Source organism: Apaloderma vittatum, unplaced genomic scaffold (assembly GCF_000703405.1).
Source record: "Apaloderma vittatum isolate BGI_N311 unplaced genomic scaffold, ASM70340v1 scaffold41586, whole genome shotgun sequence".
Classification (NCBI taxonomy): Eukaryota; Metazoa; Chordata; class Aves; order Trogoniformes; family Trogonidae; genus Apaloderma; species Apaloderma vittatum.
The window spans coordinates 1-18,527 of record NW_009720868.1 but is presented as its reverse complement, the minus strand read 5'-3'; the positions used below and the strand labels follow the sequence as shown (position 1 = coordinate 18,527).

General features: G+C 41.8%; 2 protein-coding genes across 2 annotated transcripts; one reads left to right on the top strand and one right to left on the bottom strand.

Moving 5' to 3' along the window:
• Positions 1-52: 52 nt before the first annotated feature.
• LOC104275235 (dedicator of cytokinesis protein 7-like) lies at positions 53-3,782 on the top strand. Its single transcript, XM_009871142.1, is given in 5 exon segments — positions 53-192; positions 1,059-1,165; positions 2,152-2,319; positions 3,276-3,284; positions 3,286-3,782. Coding segments are annotated over 5 exon segments (420 nt in total). The 5' UTR covers positions 53-84; the 3' UTR covers positions 3,314-3,782.
• A 3,467-nt stretch (positions 3,783-7,249) lies between these two features.
• On the bottom strand, positions 7,250-18,519 carry USP1 (ubiquitin specific peptidase 1). The gene is made up of 8 exons (XM_009871141.1): positions 18,371-18,519; positions 17,272-17,395; positions 16,820-16,927; positions 16,174-16,334; positions 14,842-15,560; positions 13,747-13,917; positions 12,447-12,648; positions 7,250-8,080 (listed from the first exon to the last, which is right to left on the bottom strand). The coding sequence occupies exons 2-8, from the start codon at positions 17,332-17,334 to the stop codon at positions 7,348-7,350; spliced, it is 2,157 nt and encodes a 718-aa protein (XP_009869443.1). The 5' UTR covers positions 17,335-17,395; positions 18,371-18,519; the 3' UTR covers positions 7,250-7,347.
• Positions 18,520-18,527: the final 8 nt, after the last annotated feature.

Genomic DNA, 18,527 nt, shown 5'->3' with positions numbered 1-18,527 from the left:
TTCTGTGATTCTGTGATTCTATGATTCTATTCTGGCTGCTTGCTTTAGATCATTTTGACTCCCATTGAAGTTGCCATAGAGGACATGCAGAAGAAGACACAGGAATTAGCTTTTGCAACCCACCAAGACCCTGCGGACCCCAAGATGCTGCAGATGGTGCTGCAGGGATCAGTAGGTACCACAGTAAATCAGGTGAGGATTGCTGTCTGAGTTGGAGACACTGGGGGTAGCACAGATTGCTCAATGCAGTGGATGCTCAGCATTGGGCCTTATTTCTAAATTTCCTTGGATTTTTTTTCTCCCCTTCAGTCTGCGGGATGTGTTTAAGGTCCAGCTGCTTTCAGTGACTTTGCCATTTGAGTAAGAGTCCTGAAAATGTGATTAGATCTGACAAGTGCCTGAGAAGAGACAGCCCTCCTGCAGTTCCCTGCTCCTTCCTGGCATTTGCTGCTGCTTCTGCCTGCTTCTCCTCCCCCAGGGGGGGGGGGGAAAAAAAAAAAAGAAGAAAAAAGTTTTATTACTTTCCCTTTGGTTGGCCAGGCTCTGATGGGTGGAAACAGGATGGTGTCCTGTTGTGGTTTTCAAACAAAATGGAAAGCAAAACTAGTGAATGAGGAAAAACAGAGGGGAGTATGAGTAAAGGCCTACTAATGCACAAGCTGGAAAAAAATATCAGTGGGGAGTTTCGAGGTCTGGATTGCGTTTGCAGTGCTGGCAAACACTTCCCTGGCTCCATCTGTATTGTTTAAACTTTGTTTTAGCTGTGAGTTGAGCAAACTTTGACAAGAGCCCTTGTAAGAGAAAACAAATGTAGAATCTGTGCATTTTCTCACGCTGTTTTCCAAAAGCTGAGTTTTATTTGAAACAGAAAGAGAAGTTTAAAAAGGATTTAGTGATTTGTTGATTTATGCCAGATTTACCAGCTGCAATTTTCCAAGATGCCTTTTGTGAGGAAATCTTGCATTTTATGAATGTTTCTGTGTGCAAAGAACTTTCTCCAGTGATTGGATGTAACAGCTGCGAGAAACTTCACTTTTTTTTCTCTTCTGCTCCTAAAGGGACCATTAGAAGTTGCACAAGTTTTCTTGTCTGAAATACCCAATGATCCAAAGCTCTTCAGACATCACAACAAACTGCGGCTCTGTTTCAAAGACTTCACAAAAAGGTACGGAGTGTTGTCTTCAGACGGCTGCCAGGCACTGTTACTACTCCCACCTCAGACAGGAACACGTGTAGTAACCCCGGGGGTATCAGGAGAGAGGTTGTGACTCCATCTGTCCAGCTTCCAGATGGAGCTGGATTCCTCAGTTGGTTCCTTGTTTCTCTGGTGCTGCTGGTCCGGGGCTTAAGGGGCTGAAGTCGTTTGACTTTGCTCTTTATCAGGAGTGAATTAAGTGATCGCAGCCAAGTTATGAGCAAGTGTTCCCGTTTCAGCTAGCCACACTGGCACAAATGGACTCACAGCTTGGCAGGGTCGGGAGAAGCTGCTGGAATTGGGCAGGAGATTTAATTTCCTTCTGAAGTCAATTTTCTCCAAACAGAGTGAGAGCACGCTGGCAGAATTCTCTCCAGAGATGTGCTGGCTGCTCCGGTTTCCTCGAATAATGCAAACCACAGTCTCTTCTGCAAGCGCCAGGGAATTAAAAAAAAATAATACTAATTGAAATAAAAATGTTCCAAGCGAATAGATCCAGTGACAACGTAGTCCCATATGTAATAAATGGCATTGATGACACAGTTCTTTTCACAGCCTTAGTTTAAATTCCATCTTTGCAAGTAGAAGAGTTCCTGATCTCAGTCTGCCATTTATTAATCTCTCCTGAGGAGACCACTAGATCTATCCCATATTTAAATCTTCTTGGACTGGAAGTGGCTATGTGGAGATCAACTTTGCATTTCTCTTCAGAGAGGATAAAATAGTAGAGAAGTTGTCACTCTGGAAGTGAAATGGAAATAGGAATTCTGACACCGTCTCCCTTCTCCGTGGACACAGGCACTTTAGCTGAGTCTTTATTACCCAACAGACAAGACAGAGAAGGATGAGTCACCCCAGAGGATCAGAATGAACTCTTTTGTACTATGAGATTAACAAGTCTTAGCAAGCAGGTCCTTTTTTTATGTGCTCAAGTTTCACAGGCTTTTTTCTTCTAGATGTGAAGATGCTCTGCGCAAGAACAAGAGCCTTATCGGTCCAGACCAGAAGGAGTATCAGCGAGAACTTGAGAGGAATTATCACCGGTTAAAGGAAGCTCTCCAGCCTTTGATAAATAGAAAGATCCCGCAGTTGTACAAGGCAGTGCTGCCGGTCACTTGCCACAGGTGGATATTTGATTTTACTCTTTCAGCAGAGATGAGAAGGGTGTAAAACTGGGGGCTGGGGTGTCTGATCTTCCTGGTGAGCCCGTGGCATCTACTTGTTTGGCTCTTTTGGCTGAGTTCATCCCTTTTCCCTTCTGTCCTCACTTCAGAGCGCATCCCTTTCCGAGCAGTTCTGGTTGGTAGGTGGTGTTTGCAATGGTTTCTTTTCTTCCTGATCTATGACAGTTTTTTGTGTGTTGGTTTGTTTTTTTTTTTTCCCATCCTGCGTCACGTCCTTCTTAAATTCAAAACCACCCTCGGCATGGCAGGACTTTGACACTTGTTTGTTCCCAGTGAAACTGGGATGCGGAGCCCCAGGGGCAGGCAGGCAGGAAGAAGGGTTGGTGTCTTCCATGCAGTGCTTAGCGATGTTTCTGTAGCTGAATTCAGTGTGGGTTTGTGTCTGATGAACTCAACAGAAAGGTGCCTTCCCCGCCTTACCCAGGTTCATGACAGCTTAAGCTCTCCTCACATCATGTACCGTGCATGGGCTGGTCTCTGCCAGAGGGGATGGTGGGGGAACCTCACGAGCACTTTTGTCATGACAGTTATTTTTTGATCTTGTGAAATTGTGCCTGTGCAGGGAGTCTACTGCAGATGTTCCAGGTAAATTCTACATAAGAGGTTTATTTGAAAGACTTAAATGATATTTCAGTAGTGCAGATGGTTTGTGCTGCTTCTCTACATACACATGGATTAAACTTTCATGTCAGTAAATCTTGGGCAGTTGAATAATCCCAGATAAAGACCCAAACTCGATTCATCTGAACAGCAATGAGTTAATGTCAGTGGATTTGATTTCTGTAGCAGCCACCTGTAGAAAATACTGGAGATCAGGTACAGAATCATTCATCTCACGAGGCTTCTTACTTCATCGTGGAAAATATGAGCTCATCATTGTATTTTCTCTCCCTCAGAGACTCCTTTGATGAGCCTTCGCAAAATGGATATCTAAACGAGTTAAAAACCAAAATAAAAAAGCACTTAAAGTTAAGGTTTTGAAAAGAAAGAGCCTTGTTATCAGCGCTGGGAATCAAAGAAGTTTTATTGTGAAATAAAACTTGGACTTCATCCTGGACATCCCACACACCTCCTCCTCCATCAAAGTGTTCAGTGGCCAAAAATCATTCAGAATTGTCGACTGTAGACTTATCAATGTTTGAGAAAAAATCATGACAGTGGTATCCAGAGTATTGGTGATAAGCTGTAAACTTACCTGTTTTTTAAGGCATTTTTATGACTCAAAGGTACACTAAACGCATTTACCTTTATTTATAGCGTTACCTAATGTTAAATTTATTTACTTTTAGTTCATATATTTAATTTATATTAGGATCATACGCAAATGCATTTTTGAAGTTTTTAATGTAGTGACGATGGTTATTTTGATGGTACTATTAAATATGTGAATGTTTACACTTTAATTCCCTTGTGCATTGGACTTCAGAGCTCGTCCTCCTTGGGGGGAAAAGGTTCAGAGAGAGGTAAGTCTTACAGTGACACTTCTTAACCAAGCAGCGATTTTTTTAATTACCTCTACTCTTTTTTCCTTTGTAATTCTGAATAACGAATGGCCACGAAGCCAAATAATTCTGTGTGTAGCCATCAGAGCGGAGGCACATTTTGCCACCACTTCACCTCCTCCCTGGGAGTTTTAGCCTCACTTCTGCGCGTACGCAGTCATCTCCTCGGAACAGGCAATTCAGCTCAGCAGCGCCGTGCCACAAGCCTGCTCTTTGTGTCCCTTTTTCAGTTTAAAAACCAACTCCACGGGGCAAGAAGAACATAAAATGACATCACAGTTTGAAGTTAAAAGCTTACATAGAGAGCCTTCTTTGCATTGTTTTTTTGTGTGAAGAAAAACATCTGGTTTACGGCAGTTGTTTTGGTGGCTAACATGGCACTTGAGGGAAACGTCAGGATTGCAGCTGAGTACACAGCTCCTAAATTTAGTTATTTTTCCTCTCTGTTGAACAATGTCCCTTGAAAGAGGTGATGCGTAATTAAAAACAAGCTTATGCTCTCTATATAATAGCTATATCTGCACACGTACACATATATACACCTGTATATATATTTATTTATATCTAACCCCCAAATTTGATAAATGTACTTTTTTACAGAAGGACAAAAAAATAGAGTTTATACATGAGCTTTTAAGATAGCGACTAATTACTTCCAATTTGTGAGTACTTAGCTTTTGAAACCTAAATAGTTTTTACCTTCAATCCTAACATACACACTCCTGTCCCCACCTGGATGGCGCTGGCCAAGGGGTATCTCAGAGAAGGGAGAGCAGAGCTGTCAGTTCTTGTCCTTCTCCCATGCGCTTTTCTTCTAACGGCTTCAGAGCGGTGCTGCTTTTTTTTTTCCTGCAGGCCTAAGGGTGACGATCTTCGCAGAAGGTTTACGCTCTTCGCAGCGTGCCAGTCTCTGACTGCTTCCCTGAACACAGCTAATCCTGAACTAGTCGCGCGTTACAGGTGGTAACACAGAAAGGCTGTGGAGTTTCTTGCATAAAGAGAAACTACTGCTCTTACCTGAGCCTGTTTTTTTGGTTTTTTCCTCTCTGAGCTATTTCAAAGGCAGGTTGCAAAGCCCGGGGGTGTTGGCAAAGCTTTGGGAGCTTGAGGGCTCTCATAATGGAAAATATGAAGGAAGGTGAGCATAGCTTTGCAAGAGACTTTATATAAAGAGGCACGTAAAACATTTATCAAGTGAAAAAGGGGAAATCCCAAAAGCCATGAAAGAACAAAATCTTAATTTACAGCAGCCCTTGTCTACTTATGCCTTTAGCTAGAAAAGCATCTCTTTTAATCCAGCTCTTGTCTAAATGGTATTTCTGGGTGGCCCCCTGTCAGCGCCGGTGACTGGCTGGTGGGTACGTCCAGCTCAGCCACTGCGGCAAATCCAGGGTGGTTTGTTGTTAACGCTCCTCTCCAGCCGCATTGGGGAAGGTTGGGTCTTCCTTTGATTACACTGGAGCTGAGCTTGTGGTGCTGTAATGGTCTTTTGTTTCCTTGGAACATTTCCCATTCCTGCAGTTGAATGAAAAAGATAGATAAAAGTCTTGGGTGAAGTGTGGAAAAATAAACTTTCATTTGCAGGCTGAAATTCAGCAAACGCCATACTGCAGGCAGTTAAAAAAAAAAAAAAAGCATTCTATATTGTGATTTGGCTACCCTTGCAAGGTAAGATTACACTTGTGGTGGTGGTATGGGTTTTTTTTAACGTAGCTATTTCTTAGTGGAGGATATAAAATTATTGATTACAATGACAATGCTTTGAAAAAGGGAAATGTCTTAGTTTATTTGTAATTCCAGATTTTTGTCTTGACCACAGAATTACTAGAGATCTGTTCAGCACGAGTTTGTAAGCAACTCTAGTTACACCGTTTTCTGTTGACAGTACACACTTTCTAGACTTAAATGTATTCTGGAAATACATCATCATCTAGGAAATGCTGCAAAATCAAGGCCTGTACAAAAAGCAGAGGACCACAACATGGAAAATACACTAAAGATATTTTACAAGAGTTACCTCAGCGTTTATACTATAATAGAAGATTGTAAAAAGCTCAGTTTTGCAGAATAAACTAGGTAGAGGTTTCTAAGGCTTCTCCTGTAAAAAAAATTAGTTTGTTTTATCCAGAAAACTAGGGCATACTCACATCTTGCGTATCGTTCCTTGTCTCTCTCTGCAGCACTTCATGTCATTCCATCCATCCTGTGACAGCACAATCCTCATCCTATTTTGTGTCAGACATTTAAATTTTAATTGTCTGCAGTTTAGAGAATTCACTGTAACATTTTAGCATCCAATAGATTATTTAGTATTTTACTCTCTAGCATTTAGTGCCAAAAACATTTCACCTGGGTTTGCAATAATCATTTCCCTTTCCCCTTGCTCTGAATCTTGCCTCTAGTTATCAAGTGCCTTCAGATTAGGGCACATTGTAGAAGAATCAGTTGAAAACCAGAATGTTATTTTCTCAAGTGCTGTAAATCTTCTGTCTCTCTAGAAGACAGTTTCTCCACCTTTTTCCTAAGTGCTCAACCACGCTCACTTTCTGCTTTTCCCTCTCCAAACACAAAAGTCTGATCTCATCGTCTCGGATGCATATCATAAATTTTTTATTTCATATATACATTCTTAACAAAGCATCAAAGCCAAATGCTTTCGTTTCCCACGTTTCAGTGAGCTCCAAGTCAAATTAACTGCTACAGGATCACAACTAAGTTCCAAATCCACCCAAACAGATATGCATATTAGAGGGCTTTACTCTTAAAAGTACAAAATTATTTTAATTACACTACACACTCCCCTTGTTCTGAAGTAGTAATCACACCTATTTACACTTTGCCCATTTAACACCTATGCAACAAGATGCAAATTAGACCATTTCGAACATTTCTATGAAGTTTGGTTCCTTCCAATACACTAAACAAGGTTACAAGACCCTTTTCTTGCGCTTGGAGCTGCGCCGAGCAGTAAAGAGCTGGATAAGGAGAATAAACCATGGCGATTACCCAAAGACTAAATATGGAGTATTACTTCCCAAGTTACAAAAATACACAACTTCTGATGAAAGCTGCTAGTTAATATACATTTACTCCAGGATATGAATACAAATAACTTTTATTTTTTTCCTTTTTAAAAAAAAAAGAGCTAATAATACAATGTCTGAGACCTAGAGTTGTGTTAAAACCACTACCGTGTGCTGTAGGCATCATTTAGGAACTATACAAATCGGTAATTCTAAAAGGTAATATCGCTATTCTCCAGCATAAGTTATTATGTGAGTTAAGTTCTATGTCAAGGTTTGTTAATTCAAGTTGAGCCACTTTTACCATCGAACAAAAAAAGACCAGAAAGATTATGATCCAGTAGCTTCAAAAACAAAACAGCTGCTTCTTCCAGGTAGTTCTGATGCAAATTAGACCGAAAGGTGTATGCAAATCCCTAATATTTACAGTCAAAATACAGTATTCACTCAACAATCTTCTTATAAAACAGCAGGTAAGGGGTTGACGTAGACGATGACGTTGGAGAAAGAGAATTCAGAAAGTCCTTTTCTTCTGTCACCTTCACCTCGGAATCGTCAAAAAGCAACCACTTCCCTTCATACTCCCTCAGGCTCTGCAGCACGTACAGAGCTTTGTTCTCTAGTCCGCTGGAAGCGACACCGTTCTGGTGGCCGCGGGCCGGGCCGTCCTCAACGCTTCCGCTACTGCTGCTACACTCGGGGTTCCTGCTCTCGCTAACGACGTTTACAAACTTCTCCGGGTTAGCCGGCTTGTTATTGTACAGGTCACAGTCAGGCTTGCTCTTCTGCCCCCCAAGAAGTCCGACGGCTTCCATGTTCTTCTTGGTCAGAACTTTACCCGGCTGAGCGTTTCCGTTGACTCTAAAAGAGACTTCGCCGTCGTCGTAGTCTTCGGCAACAGTTCTCGCCTCTTCCTCGTTCAGCGGTTCCGGCTTAATCATTTCGTACATCTGGTCAGTGATGAAGTTTCCCTTATCCAGCTCCAGGCTGTTGAGATCGGTGATTTTGACGGAAGCCGTGTAGTGTCCGCTGCTGATGGTGATGCCGCTGTGCATCACCACGGCAAACAAGCCGTACGTGTCGTTGGTCGGCTTCGTGCTCCACTCTTCCAGTGACAGCTTGAGAGGTGTCAGTAAGGGAGTGTTTATCTTGGACAGGCCGCCGTAGCAATCAAACCTTTAGAAGAAATTGGTAAAGTTAAGACCTCTGGCCACAACAGCTCACCACAAACACCGCATTAAGCTGCCCACCTGGGGCATCTCTCTCCTCTTCCTTCGACTAAAAAGTCACAGGTGATGGGAACACAAGAAGTTCTCGCTTCTTAACTTGCTTATCCTGGGCATCTGCCCCAGCCAGCCCTGCTCAGTAAAGACATTTTCACAAGTATGTGTAACGTTAAATGTTACAGCCTAGTAACTGTGTATTTTACCTATTTAAGAGGTTCCGTGGTTGATTTTTAAATAGTGACGATAAAAGGAGTTAACCTAGTTGTACAGTTATTGTTTGTGCTTCTACACGCAAATACTTGTACTTCTTCCCAGACACCAACCAAACCAAACCAAAAATCCTTCAACATCCAAGGTCGAAGCAAGCAGAGTTGTTTGGTTTTTATTTTTTTCCCAAATCTTTGAGTGTCATTTACTAAATAAAGGAATACAAATTATTTTACTTTGAGGTAACATCACTCAGAAAAACTAAGTAGCTCTTCTCAGACCATCTTAGTGCACTGTAGTACACTGCCAACAGTAGTGCAGTGCTCACCTAAGGATGAGTCACTTACTAACACTTACTTATTACTGAAGATTCTTCTTCAACCCTCTTACGCTACTCAGCTTTAAAAAAATAATTAGCTGACTGACTTTGGAAAAAACATCTGGTATTCCAAAAAGTTTTAGCATTTTGTTCACAGCGCACAAATTCACAGGGAGAAATCTTTTAACTCTTTTCATTACAATACAAGGATCTTTTGAAGAGTTCAAAAAGGAAATGCTGGGACTTGGATGTTACTGTACATCAGGCTTCTTGAATGCTCCTGACCTTACACGATTTACATATTGCATCAGCTCAATTTAATTTTAACTCCATCTAACGATATGTTATGATATCCCAAAAGATTTCAGTGATGATGCAGACTTGCTCAACTGTTAAATATGTGGGAATACAGAGAAATCCCGAAAAACTGAAGTTTCCGAAGAGCTAACTACTATTATTCAACTTGCATTTTATAGTAAGAAAAAATACCTCTCTTCAATCCAAGGAAACTTAAGATATGGCATAATGGTATAACTGGAGTAGCAGGATATTATTTTGTTTTCCTGGGGTTAGTTTTGATTCTGCTGCACTTTTCACTCATGTGCACAGCCATCAACCCTTCTAAACATAAATACTTTTACACACACACAGGTGTCCCTAGTCACGAGTCTAATTAACTGAAATTTCATTCTAGGCCTAAGAACATTTGACTACACCAAGAGAAACACAAAAGGGCATGTCATCAGAAATAATAAAAGCTAGATCTTCTGCAAAAACAGAGATATTCAGAAGTGAGTCAAGGAACAGAGAAACTGCTCGCTGACATTCTCGATCAGAAATCCAGTTCCGCTAAAGCACACTGTGACAACCATAGTAAGAGAAAACACGTAAAAAGCAGGCTCTACCTTTCTTCTGAATGAGATCTGCCATCAGAAAGATTTGGAGAGGAGGGAATAAGAGAAGAAATCTTTTTTTCCTATTAGCTTCTTGTTCTTAAGGACAAAATCTGAAGGCAGAAATATTGCATGCCAAGTACTCTGCCTCCTGACTGATGCACAGCAGTTCCTACGCAACAAACTTCAATTCTCTAACTACAACTTCTGAGGCCATAAATCAGCGTAACTTCACCCACAGTCCTGAACAAACACCTCAAGTTATCGCAGAACCCTGAAGACTGCAACACTTCTAACACGTAAGGATGTGAAGTATGGGGAAGTTTCAAGTGGTGTAAGCGCTGCTGTTGCTAATTAGCTAAAGTGACTGTAACAAGACCTAAAGTAAGTCTTCAAAAAAAAAAAAAAAAAAAGAAAAAATGTCCTGCTCTTACCTAGTACCATTTCACAAAACAAAAAAAAAAATCTATTTTTCTCACCATTACATTTATATAGTTGAAATGCTTAGTTTGATGTTGCCACTTACACAGTTCTTAATAGCGTCCCAGTCTGAGCACACATGGCGTAGCATTTTCTTCCCCACACGCACACTTGCCAAAGAGAATTACGCATCCCCAGGCAAGCAGATTATCATGCTGGCTGCTTTATTTTTTAAAAAAAATAAAATACAAACACTTTGCAAGCCAGCATGTAGAAAAGTTGAAGCAAATCTCTACTAACAGCAAATATTTACGTTACCATTCCCTTCTGCTTCACTCTTTTTCATTTATTTGAAAACGTGCTCATTGGAAAACTCAGTAGAGCACAACCAAGGTGACAACAGGATTTCAGAATTTTTATGAGAGCTGAAGTTGTAAGATTCTTAGTTTAAAAAACCTTAATCTGAGGCAAGCAAAGAGTCTGTTATAACCTGTAGGGCAAACCACTGCTTCCAAATTTTAAAAATGACATGGGGTTTGTCCAAGATAAAATGTCCAAGCAAAAAAATCTGAGAAACCATCTTCTAAGCAGTTTCAGCTCCATCGCTGACTCCAGTTCTGTGTCTGTTTTTTCCACTCTGGCTTCATTAACGTCTGGCCTCTAGCCCTGGGCACAAAACGTGTGACTTGGTTCAGAGGGCACATGAGGAACAGCAAAAGAGACTGGATTCAGTCCGAGCCAGATACAGGTCTGAGTATGTCAGAGCAAGGACCTGAAGGTTGTCGGGGCAGGAGAGGTAAGTGATTTAGGAGATGGCTGGTTAACCTGCAAGCTCTTCCTCACGGAAACAAGGAAACATAGGGGCAAACATTCTAGTTTCCTTACAGCTGGACATCTCGGGTTTGGGGTTTTTTTTGAAAGGCCTATCATCATACCCGGATCCCACCCCACGCCAAAGGCTGCTCAGCGGTAGCACTGCAATTTTTAAAAAGTGTGCAACTTTTTCTCTGCCTGGTTGTGACAGTCAAATGTTCTTTAGAACAACGAAAAGACCGTTTTCTGTGTCCTGATCCTAGACTTGTACAAAGTGCTGTTGGCAGACATTACAGAGGAAGTTCCCTTCCTACTTTGTCAGAAACCTAGATACTCCTGAAAACACGTAAAGCCAGAATTGTGATTTTAACAATCTTGGCAAACTACTTGTACGAGGATCTTCATGTAATCCTTGACGACACTTATCTTCCAGATCTGATTGATGCCGATCACAGTTACCAGCGCTTCTTTATAGAGTGTCCGTAGACACATCATCGGTCAACTTATATTTTGTATCCCTATAGTTCTAGAAGTCCAATGCACTGCAAGTTCTGAAATGTATTGGTGACAAATATGGAGAACTCAATTCCACGGAAGGCTTTGTGCATTAGACCTCCTGCTGGCGAGGTGGCTCTGAAGGTCTAAAGCCAACCAACCAGGAAACCAAACCATGGGGAACCAGGTGGATAAAAGGCCAAAACTACTTTGTGCCTAAATAAAACCCACTGCACGTCACAGACGCTTTAGGGAAAAGCTGAAAATACGGGCCAGGTCTGCAAATGTTACTGGGATTGTACCGTCGCTCTCAAAGCCAGAACAGTGTAAGAATTTTCTGAATGATCCAGGGTAATATTTTATCATTCTGTCCTGCTGAAGCCTTTTGTCATTCTTCGTTATCTGAACTGCAGCGGAGAAAGAGAGTCTACTGGGAAATACTGAGCAGAAAGCATCACGGCGCTGTTTCATTTGTCAAATTGCACTTCACTGGGCTGTACGGACAGAGGGCTCTTTTGGTTGTTTTTTTCTTTTCTCCCTTCCCAAAGGAAATCCCTAATTTCTTAAGTATGATAAAAGGTGAAGAACGCTCTCATAAGAATAATCTCTTCCTAAAAAATAAGGACTCCTACCCTATAGAACATCAAACTGATTGCTCTGCAGTTGTGCTCAGCAATGACACTGGTATCACCGTATTGTAAAGGAGTTCTGTCCTGCGTGTCAGATCTGCAAAATGTTGATCTCCCCATTTTTTTCTCCCTTACTTTTAGTACTCATGTTTAGTCAGAGATCAAAGTACTACTGTAACCATAAAATTCAGTTTTGTTCTCACTACTTGTTCTGCTAACCTACTTAAACCTGCCTCTAAACTCCCACAGACAAATGGCATTAAAAGGAAAGAAAGTTTTAAGAAACATCAGGCTATGAGGTTGTTGCAAGAATATACATCAGACCTTTTTTGTGGTGAAACTATATTCTCCTGGAGAAAGTTCCTGCCCTACTTGCAAAGGCAGCCTTTATGAAATGAGAGGCTGCATCGCACTGATTTAAGTTCATTTCAATCTAGAAATCTGCTTTTGGAAAAGTTACACCACCATTTGTGTCTCTTCTGGTGCAGTGTCCCTTCCACGGGCCCGCTGTTCCGTAATATAGCCAATCTGCATACTCACTCTAAGCCACTAGCAGCAAAGCACTTCAAATGAATTGTTATAACTTCAGGCATTTTATCGAATAAAAGGCTGCGTTCTGCTTCCGTGTAGTGATGGCAGTTTTCGCAGAAGTATTTATCTTCTCCCACAATCCTCTCCACTGACGCAAACTGGGAAATCGCCCATTTGAGAGTCTTCATTTCGGTTTTTGGCTCTGGAGAAACTATAAAAGAGAATCATTATGTTGGCGGATATGCCTTTTTTTTTTTTTTTTTTTTTTTTTTTTTACATTTCCACTGAATCCCGCCAGAGTAACAACAAAACAGAAATACTCCAAGACGTGTTCAAAAACGACTTGTCAAGATCATAAAAAAAACAAGTAAAGTGCATTAAATAGATGCATCCAAACCTTCGAGGCCGTCAAGAAAATCTCACTTCATGGCCATTATCACTTAAAATCTACGGTTTTCCCAAAGCTTGGCTTCAGCTCACGGCCACGCCTGAAAATCAGGTGTGTGTGTGTTCGAGATCAGAATTTCGCTCATTAAGGGAAACCTCCAAAACATCCAGAAAGTCCCCTTTGGCTTTTCACATTTTGTCTTCCCTTCCGGTAGGCTTCACGCCACCAGGGATGAGATCACCAAAGCCGTAAGAAGGCCACCACACGTGCTGTACGCTGAAGCCCTCCAGCAAAACCAGAAGGGCAAAAATAGTAAAAGCTGCTCCCAAAGTTAATTTCTTTAAAATTCAAAATGTGTTGTCACCACACTCACTTTTGAAAATAGCTAAAGACTAAGGAAGATGACTAAAACTTATGAGATAGGAGAGAGGTAACCTTTACAGATATAAGCCAAACGTGATTAAGGTAACAACAGTCTAAAATACTGAAAAAAATTTTGGTTTTTTACAGTAAGTTAACAGAAAAAGCTGTTTGCTCATTTATTTTATTTCTGAGGAAAAAAAAAAAAGTATGTATTTCTTACGAAATAAAGAAAAAAGCAGGAGAATCTGTTATCCAGGAGGAACGGGAAGACCTGAATCGAAGAAAACGCCTATTTATAAGCAAGCAAACAGAGAGGCAAGTGAAGGACTGTAAGTCCGTGTTACTTATTAAGACCTGAAAGAATTTTAGTACTGTCCAGATCTGCCTCCATTATCAGTGCTGTGTTTCCAAAGCCTAAGTTAATCAGGACAAGAGATAACAGCCTCTAATTTTAACGAGCGCAAACGGGAGCAGAGAAGCTCGGTAACTCCGGCGCTGTCCCCGCTGAACGGCCGGCTGAAGCAGCACGCAGCCCAGCCCTCGGCAGTAATTACTTACTTTCAGAACTCTCTTCGGTTTTAGAAAGTTCATCTTCTTGCACCGGAACGCTGATGTCCTGAAAATCTTCTCTTCTTTCAGTAAAGCACTCACACTCCAGACACCTCGTCCTCAGCACTAACTGGCCCTGGAACAGTTTCTCCACTAGTTCAAAAACAGCCAGCTCTGTACCTAGAAAAAAGATGTGGCCTTTTAGGGATTCCAGATAGGAATAAAAAAAAAATTTAAATAAATAAAAAAGAGATGCTTATCACATGCAATTTTCACCATATCATCTATTTGTAACAACAGGAGCCTCTTGGCCCTCAAAGAGGTACAGACCATCAGCCTCCTCATGGAACTTGGGTTTGCTCGGTTTCCGTTTATTCTCCTTCAACACTTTTTAAACTTGTTGGCCAATTTTGGCTGAATCTGCTGAAGAAATGCAGATCTCCAAGGATTCTGCAGTCCTTCAAATTTCTATGAAAATCGGTGGGTGGATCAGAAAGCAAGTGCCAAATTAATACGTGCTACTTCATAGCAAGACCCTTCCCTCAGCGGGTATTTTGTTTCATCAACGCGAACAAATTCTGTAGCTGCCAGCCAGGGAGCATCTATAAACACACGCGGTGTCTTTCCTAGTTCTTGGGAAGGTTGGAAATACGAAAGAACTAAAGACCAGTGAGGGAAGGAGAGGATGTTGTTTGTATAGACTGGGCACACAAAGCCACAGCCCACGGGGTTTGATTCTCTTTGCTCCTGACAGTAACTGTCCTTGAATCCACTTGCAATTTCTACAACTGACAAAAATTAGTGGTAATACAAACCTGGTGATATTCTGCTTTTTTTTTTCCCTCCTTTTGCTGTTGTACAACAATTAAAGAACGTTAGAGAAATACTTCTTAACATCTAAGCCCAACAGGCCAAGTTATTAAAAAAAGAAAAAAGTTACAAGTACGTATTAAAATAAATTCTCTTTCACAAAAATCATCAATTCCTGAAAATGTAATTTTGTACTCAGAGCACTCTGCTGGCCGGGTGGTCGGAAGGCTGACTTCCCACGCACAGTAATTTCTTAATCACATTAATTTTAAGCCCATATACTTGTTCACCAACCTTCCTTTTTTGGTTCTCTTTCAGTTCCTTTTTCATTATGGTTTTCCCCAGGAGACGCTGGTTCAGGATATTCTTCTTTAACATTGTTACCGCCTTCACACTTGACAGATGACTCTTGCAGCTCGCAGTCATCGTATTCTTTCCCTGTGTCTTTGGATCCGAAGTTTGTCGTTAACTTCCCCAGGCTATAAAATTTCGACAGAATACTAGGTTGTCTGCAGGACGACTTTAACCAGTTTAATCTGAGCCGTGACTTCTTCTGGGTCGGCTTTGCGCTCTCATTTTCAGTGGAACACTTGGCAATGGCATCCGTTTGATTTTCCAGCTTTTCGCCCGTCGCTTTCCTCTTTGACCTGGTTTGTCTTTGATTTTCCTCTGCTGCAATCTGCTCTTTTGATACTTTGGATTTTTTCTTTGCGTTGCCACCCTCAGCATCGCTTTTCCTTTTCCCGTTTCCTTTGAGCAGCTTGTCTTCGGCCGTCTCTCCAACGTGGCTACTTGGGACATTCTCCTTCTCCTCAGCAGGGCTGCCAGTTCCATTGCTCTCAGTATTTTGATGAAGTTTTTCCTCCACCTTAACTGTCAGCTCTTCCACGGGCAGTTTGTTCAATTCTTCCTTCCTCAGCAGCTGACACGTTTCTTGGATGTTCCCCAGGATACACTGCAGAACTTCCTGGGCATCGTGCTGCAAGTAGCCTTCATACATGGGGTTGAGCTCTCTATTAAAAGTAAAAGCAAGTGAGCAAGACAAACATTAGTGATTCTTCACTAGCTGCCTAACATTATTTGAGATTTAAACCAGGGAGTTTCGATATAAAAGCAGGGGAGGATCCTCTCCAGTCCTCACCATCACAGAAGCCGTGGGGAGGCAGCTACAGCCTTATACATTTAAACACCCGGTCCTACTCAGGGGAGTGAGAATATTTAGGTACTTAGCTAAGAACTGTTTTAAATCCACAGCTGGGTTTATCATAGAATCATAGAACAATTCAGGTTGGAAAAGACCCTTGGGACCATCGAGTCCAACCATTAACCCTACACTACAAGGTCACCCCTAAACCGTATCACCCAACACCACATCTAAACAACACTTGAACACATCCAAGGACGGCGACTCAACCACCTCCCTAGGCAAGAAAACTTACTTGCAAGTGTTCGGTATCACAGAGGTAACGCTAAACTCGGGGAAAAAAAAAAAACTTACTTCCTATCATGATGCCCCAAATTTAAGACCGTTGACTTCCCACAAGTCTCTAAAGCTGTGCTGTACAATGGGAACAGCCTCAGAACTTCGGGTGAAGATTCTGACACAGCACTTAAGATAATTTGTACCTAAGGGTATTTAGGAGCCTTCGTGGCTGCGTAGCAAGTTCATCCGTGTATTTTTCTGGATTTAAGAGAAAGCTGGCTTGAAGCTGCTCGACCGAAAGAATCAGCGAGTGCAAACTGCAGATCAGTTCGTAACTTGCCAGTGGATCTTCTTTACAATTTCCCTGTAATAACAATATAAAAAGAATAAAAACACTTGAGTTTTGCCTGTAACAAGTTAAGCTTTTTCTCTCCTGCCTTCACTTAGTTTTCTAACAGCCACTGGACAGATTTTTTGTCTGCTATGAGAAAGCAAGTGAGTTTGACACAATACAAAAGCCAGATAATTATTCTGAAAATCCGTATCTTTGCCCAAACTCCAGTTTCCATCCACTCGAAGTACTCTATCATCATCATCTTAATGGCAGAAGCCTGCTCAAATTTATTCTGTTAAGACTTAGAAGTCTGCAGACGCTTTGAACGCTCAAGTTTGAATACAGGTTCAAAACAACGCAAAGTGTATCTTCACTGAAATAACACTGCAAAAAACAATATGACAAAACTTTTTACAGTCAGAAGAAATCACAGTTAAATTTTCATTATCACGCTCCTGGAGCACGGCACCACCCACACAATGACGAGTAAAGGCACGTGTCGCGAGATACGTTACCTTTTCTGCTTTCTGCTCTCCCTCATCCTTCAAAGACTCTTTCTTCTTCGAAATGATATTATATAAATGCTTTACTCCAGTTTTAAAACCAGGACAAAAATACAACACCTGAAAGCGAAAAGAAGAGATTAATTGATGAGGGACGAAGTTGCTCCACAGGTGTATCCACGTTTACAATCAAACTTGCTTCTCCTCTCCCGAGGCTGCTGCACAGCACACAAAGATGTAGGATTATTCACAGCAGGGAACATGGAAATTGAAAAAAATCACCCAATTGAGGCAACCTTCAGTGCATGCATTTTCTGTAGGATCATCTTTTCCCGCCCCCCTACTGTAACTGGATTCCCGTCATGCTACATCCCAACATCCCCGTCGTACCAAACCGCCAATCTCAGCCCTTGTGCTTAACCAAGAGAAAACCATCTTTTTGAGGCCCCTGAACACGATCTTACCTGAAGGACGCTGTTAAGGTAACAAGTGTTGCCCAGATTGTTCAAGCCCACGAAAGGCAACATGTTGTCTCTTTTCTCACAGCTAACGAGCGAGGGAGGCTGTGCTGCAGGAACAACCTGATCACTATTAAACAGAGAAAACAACACGTTAAGAGGCCATTTTTGAAAATGACTTCTTCTGGTACACGCGCACACAGCTCTGCCCTGGCCATCCACCGCCTCAGAGCTAGTTGACAGAATTAACAACCAAGGTACAATGGGTCAAAATCAGGTCAAGGTGTTTCTGAGAGTGCCCGTACAGCTACTCCCGGCCCTCAGACTGCTCAATGCTAATAACTCCTTTCAGCGACCCCTACAAAAAGCAGCAGGCAAATTTGCTGTTAGTTCCAACAGATAATTTGCAGAAAACGTCAGAAGGATGATTTTAAAATGTTCTCTTTGAACTTCACTTCACTTCTGGATTGAAACCAAAAGGATAAAAACGGAGAGGAGAGGAAGAAAAAAAAAAAAAAAGACCGATGAACCTGGCACGTTATACACAGTGATAACGCACCGTACAGACACAAGAGAAACAAATTTTAAAGTCTCCAACACCTTTGTAATTGACCATGATTAAGCAAATTTTCCTAACGAAACGAGTTGACAGATTTGCTCGGGGCTTGAAGCACCCTAATGAATAGCAGCAAGCAGCGCAATCGATTCTTTCACTTGCAGCAGAAATAACCTTTAAAACCCAACACTTGTTAAAACTCATTTTTCAAAGCCCTGCCGCATTTTAATCTAATTCAGCATCAGAGCAACTACCTTCTATTAACTTCAAACAAACCAACTCCTCCAAGTTATTACAAAGTTTACGCCAGCCAGCTAAACACCCACAGTACTGCAAACCCGTCTCCTCAGAAGTAATTGGAGAAATTCATTACAGTGAATGGCTCGGTCAGTTCCACTAACTTGGCTTAAGGGTTTACTCAGTGGATATTCAAGCGGGTAATTGTGCAAGAACACACAACTTCACAACGCGCGTTGTTTACCCGCCGCATCCCAACACAACTCGTGTTCGGCTTCGCTTCCACAACACAGCCGCGAAACCCTCACGTACATCTCGGAGCCTCTGGATTCCGACCCCTTTTGCTCATTTTCCTGGGACTCGTTGAAATCCAGCGCTCGCTTCGCTTCTTTTTTTTGGAAGAGCTTCAGCGAAAGCCTGTTCTTCTTCGAGGGGCTCCCTCTCGCAGGCCCGGTGCAGTCACTCGGCA

Bases quoted from the DNA above. Each gene is read 5' to 3' on its own strand.
- USP1 (XM_009871141.1), bottom strand. From the start codon at position 17,334: ATGTTGCCTTTCGTGGGCTTGAACAATCTGGGCAACACTTGTTACCTT. The intron at 16,928-17,271 runs GTAAGATCGTGT...TTTCGCTTTCAG, and splicing joins ACCTTAACAGCGTCCTTCAG to GTGTTGTATTTTTGTCCTGG. The intron at 12,649-13,746 runs GTAAGTAATTAC...TCTCTTTTATAG, and splicing joins AACCGAAGAGAGTTCTGAAA to TTTCTCCAGAGCCAAAAACC.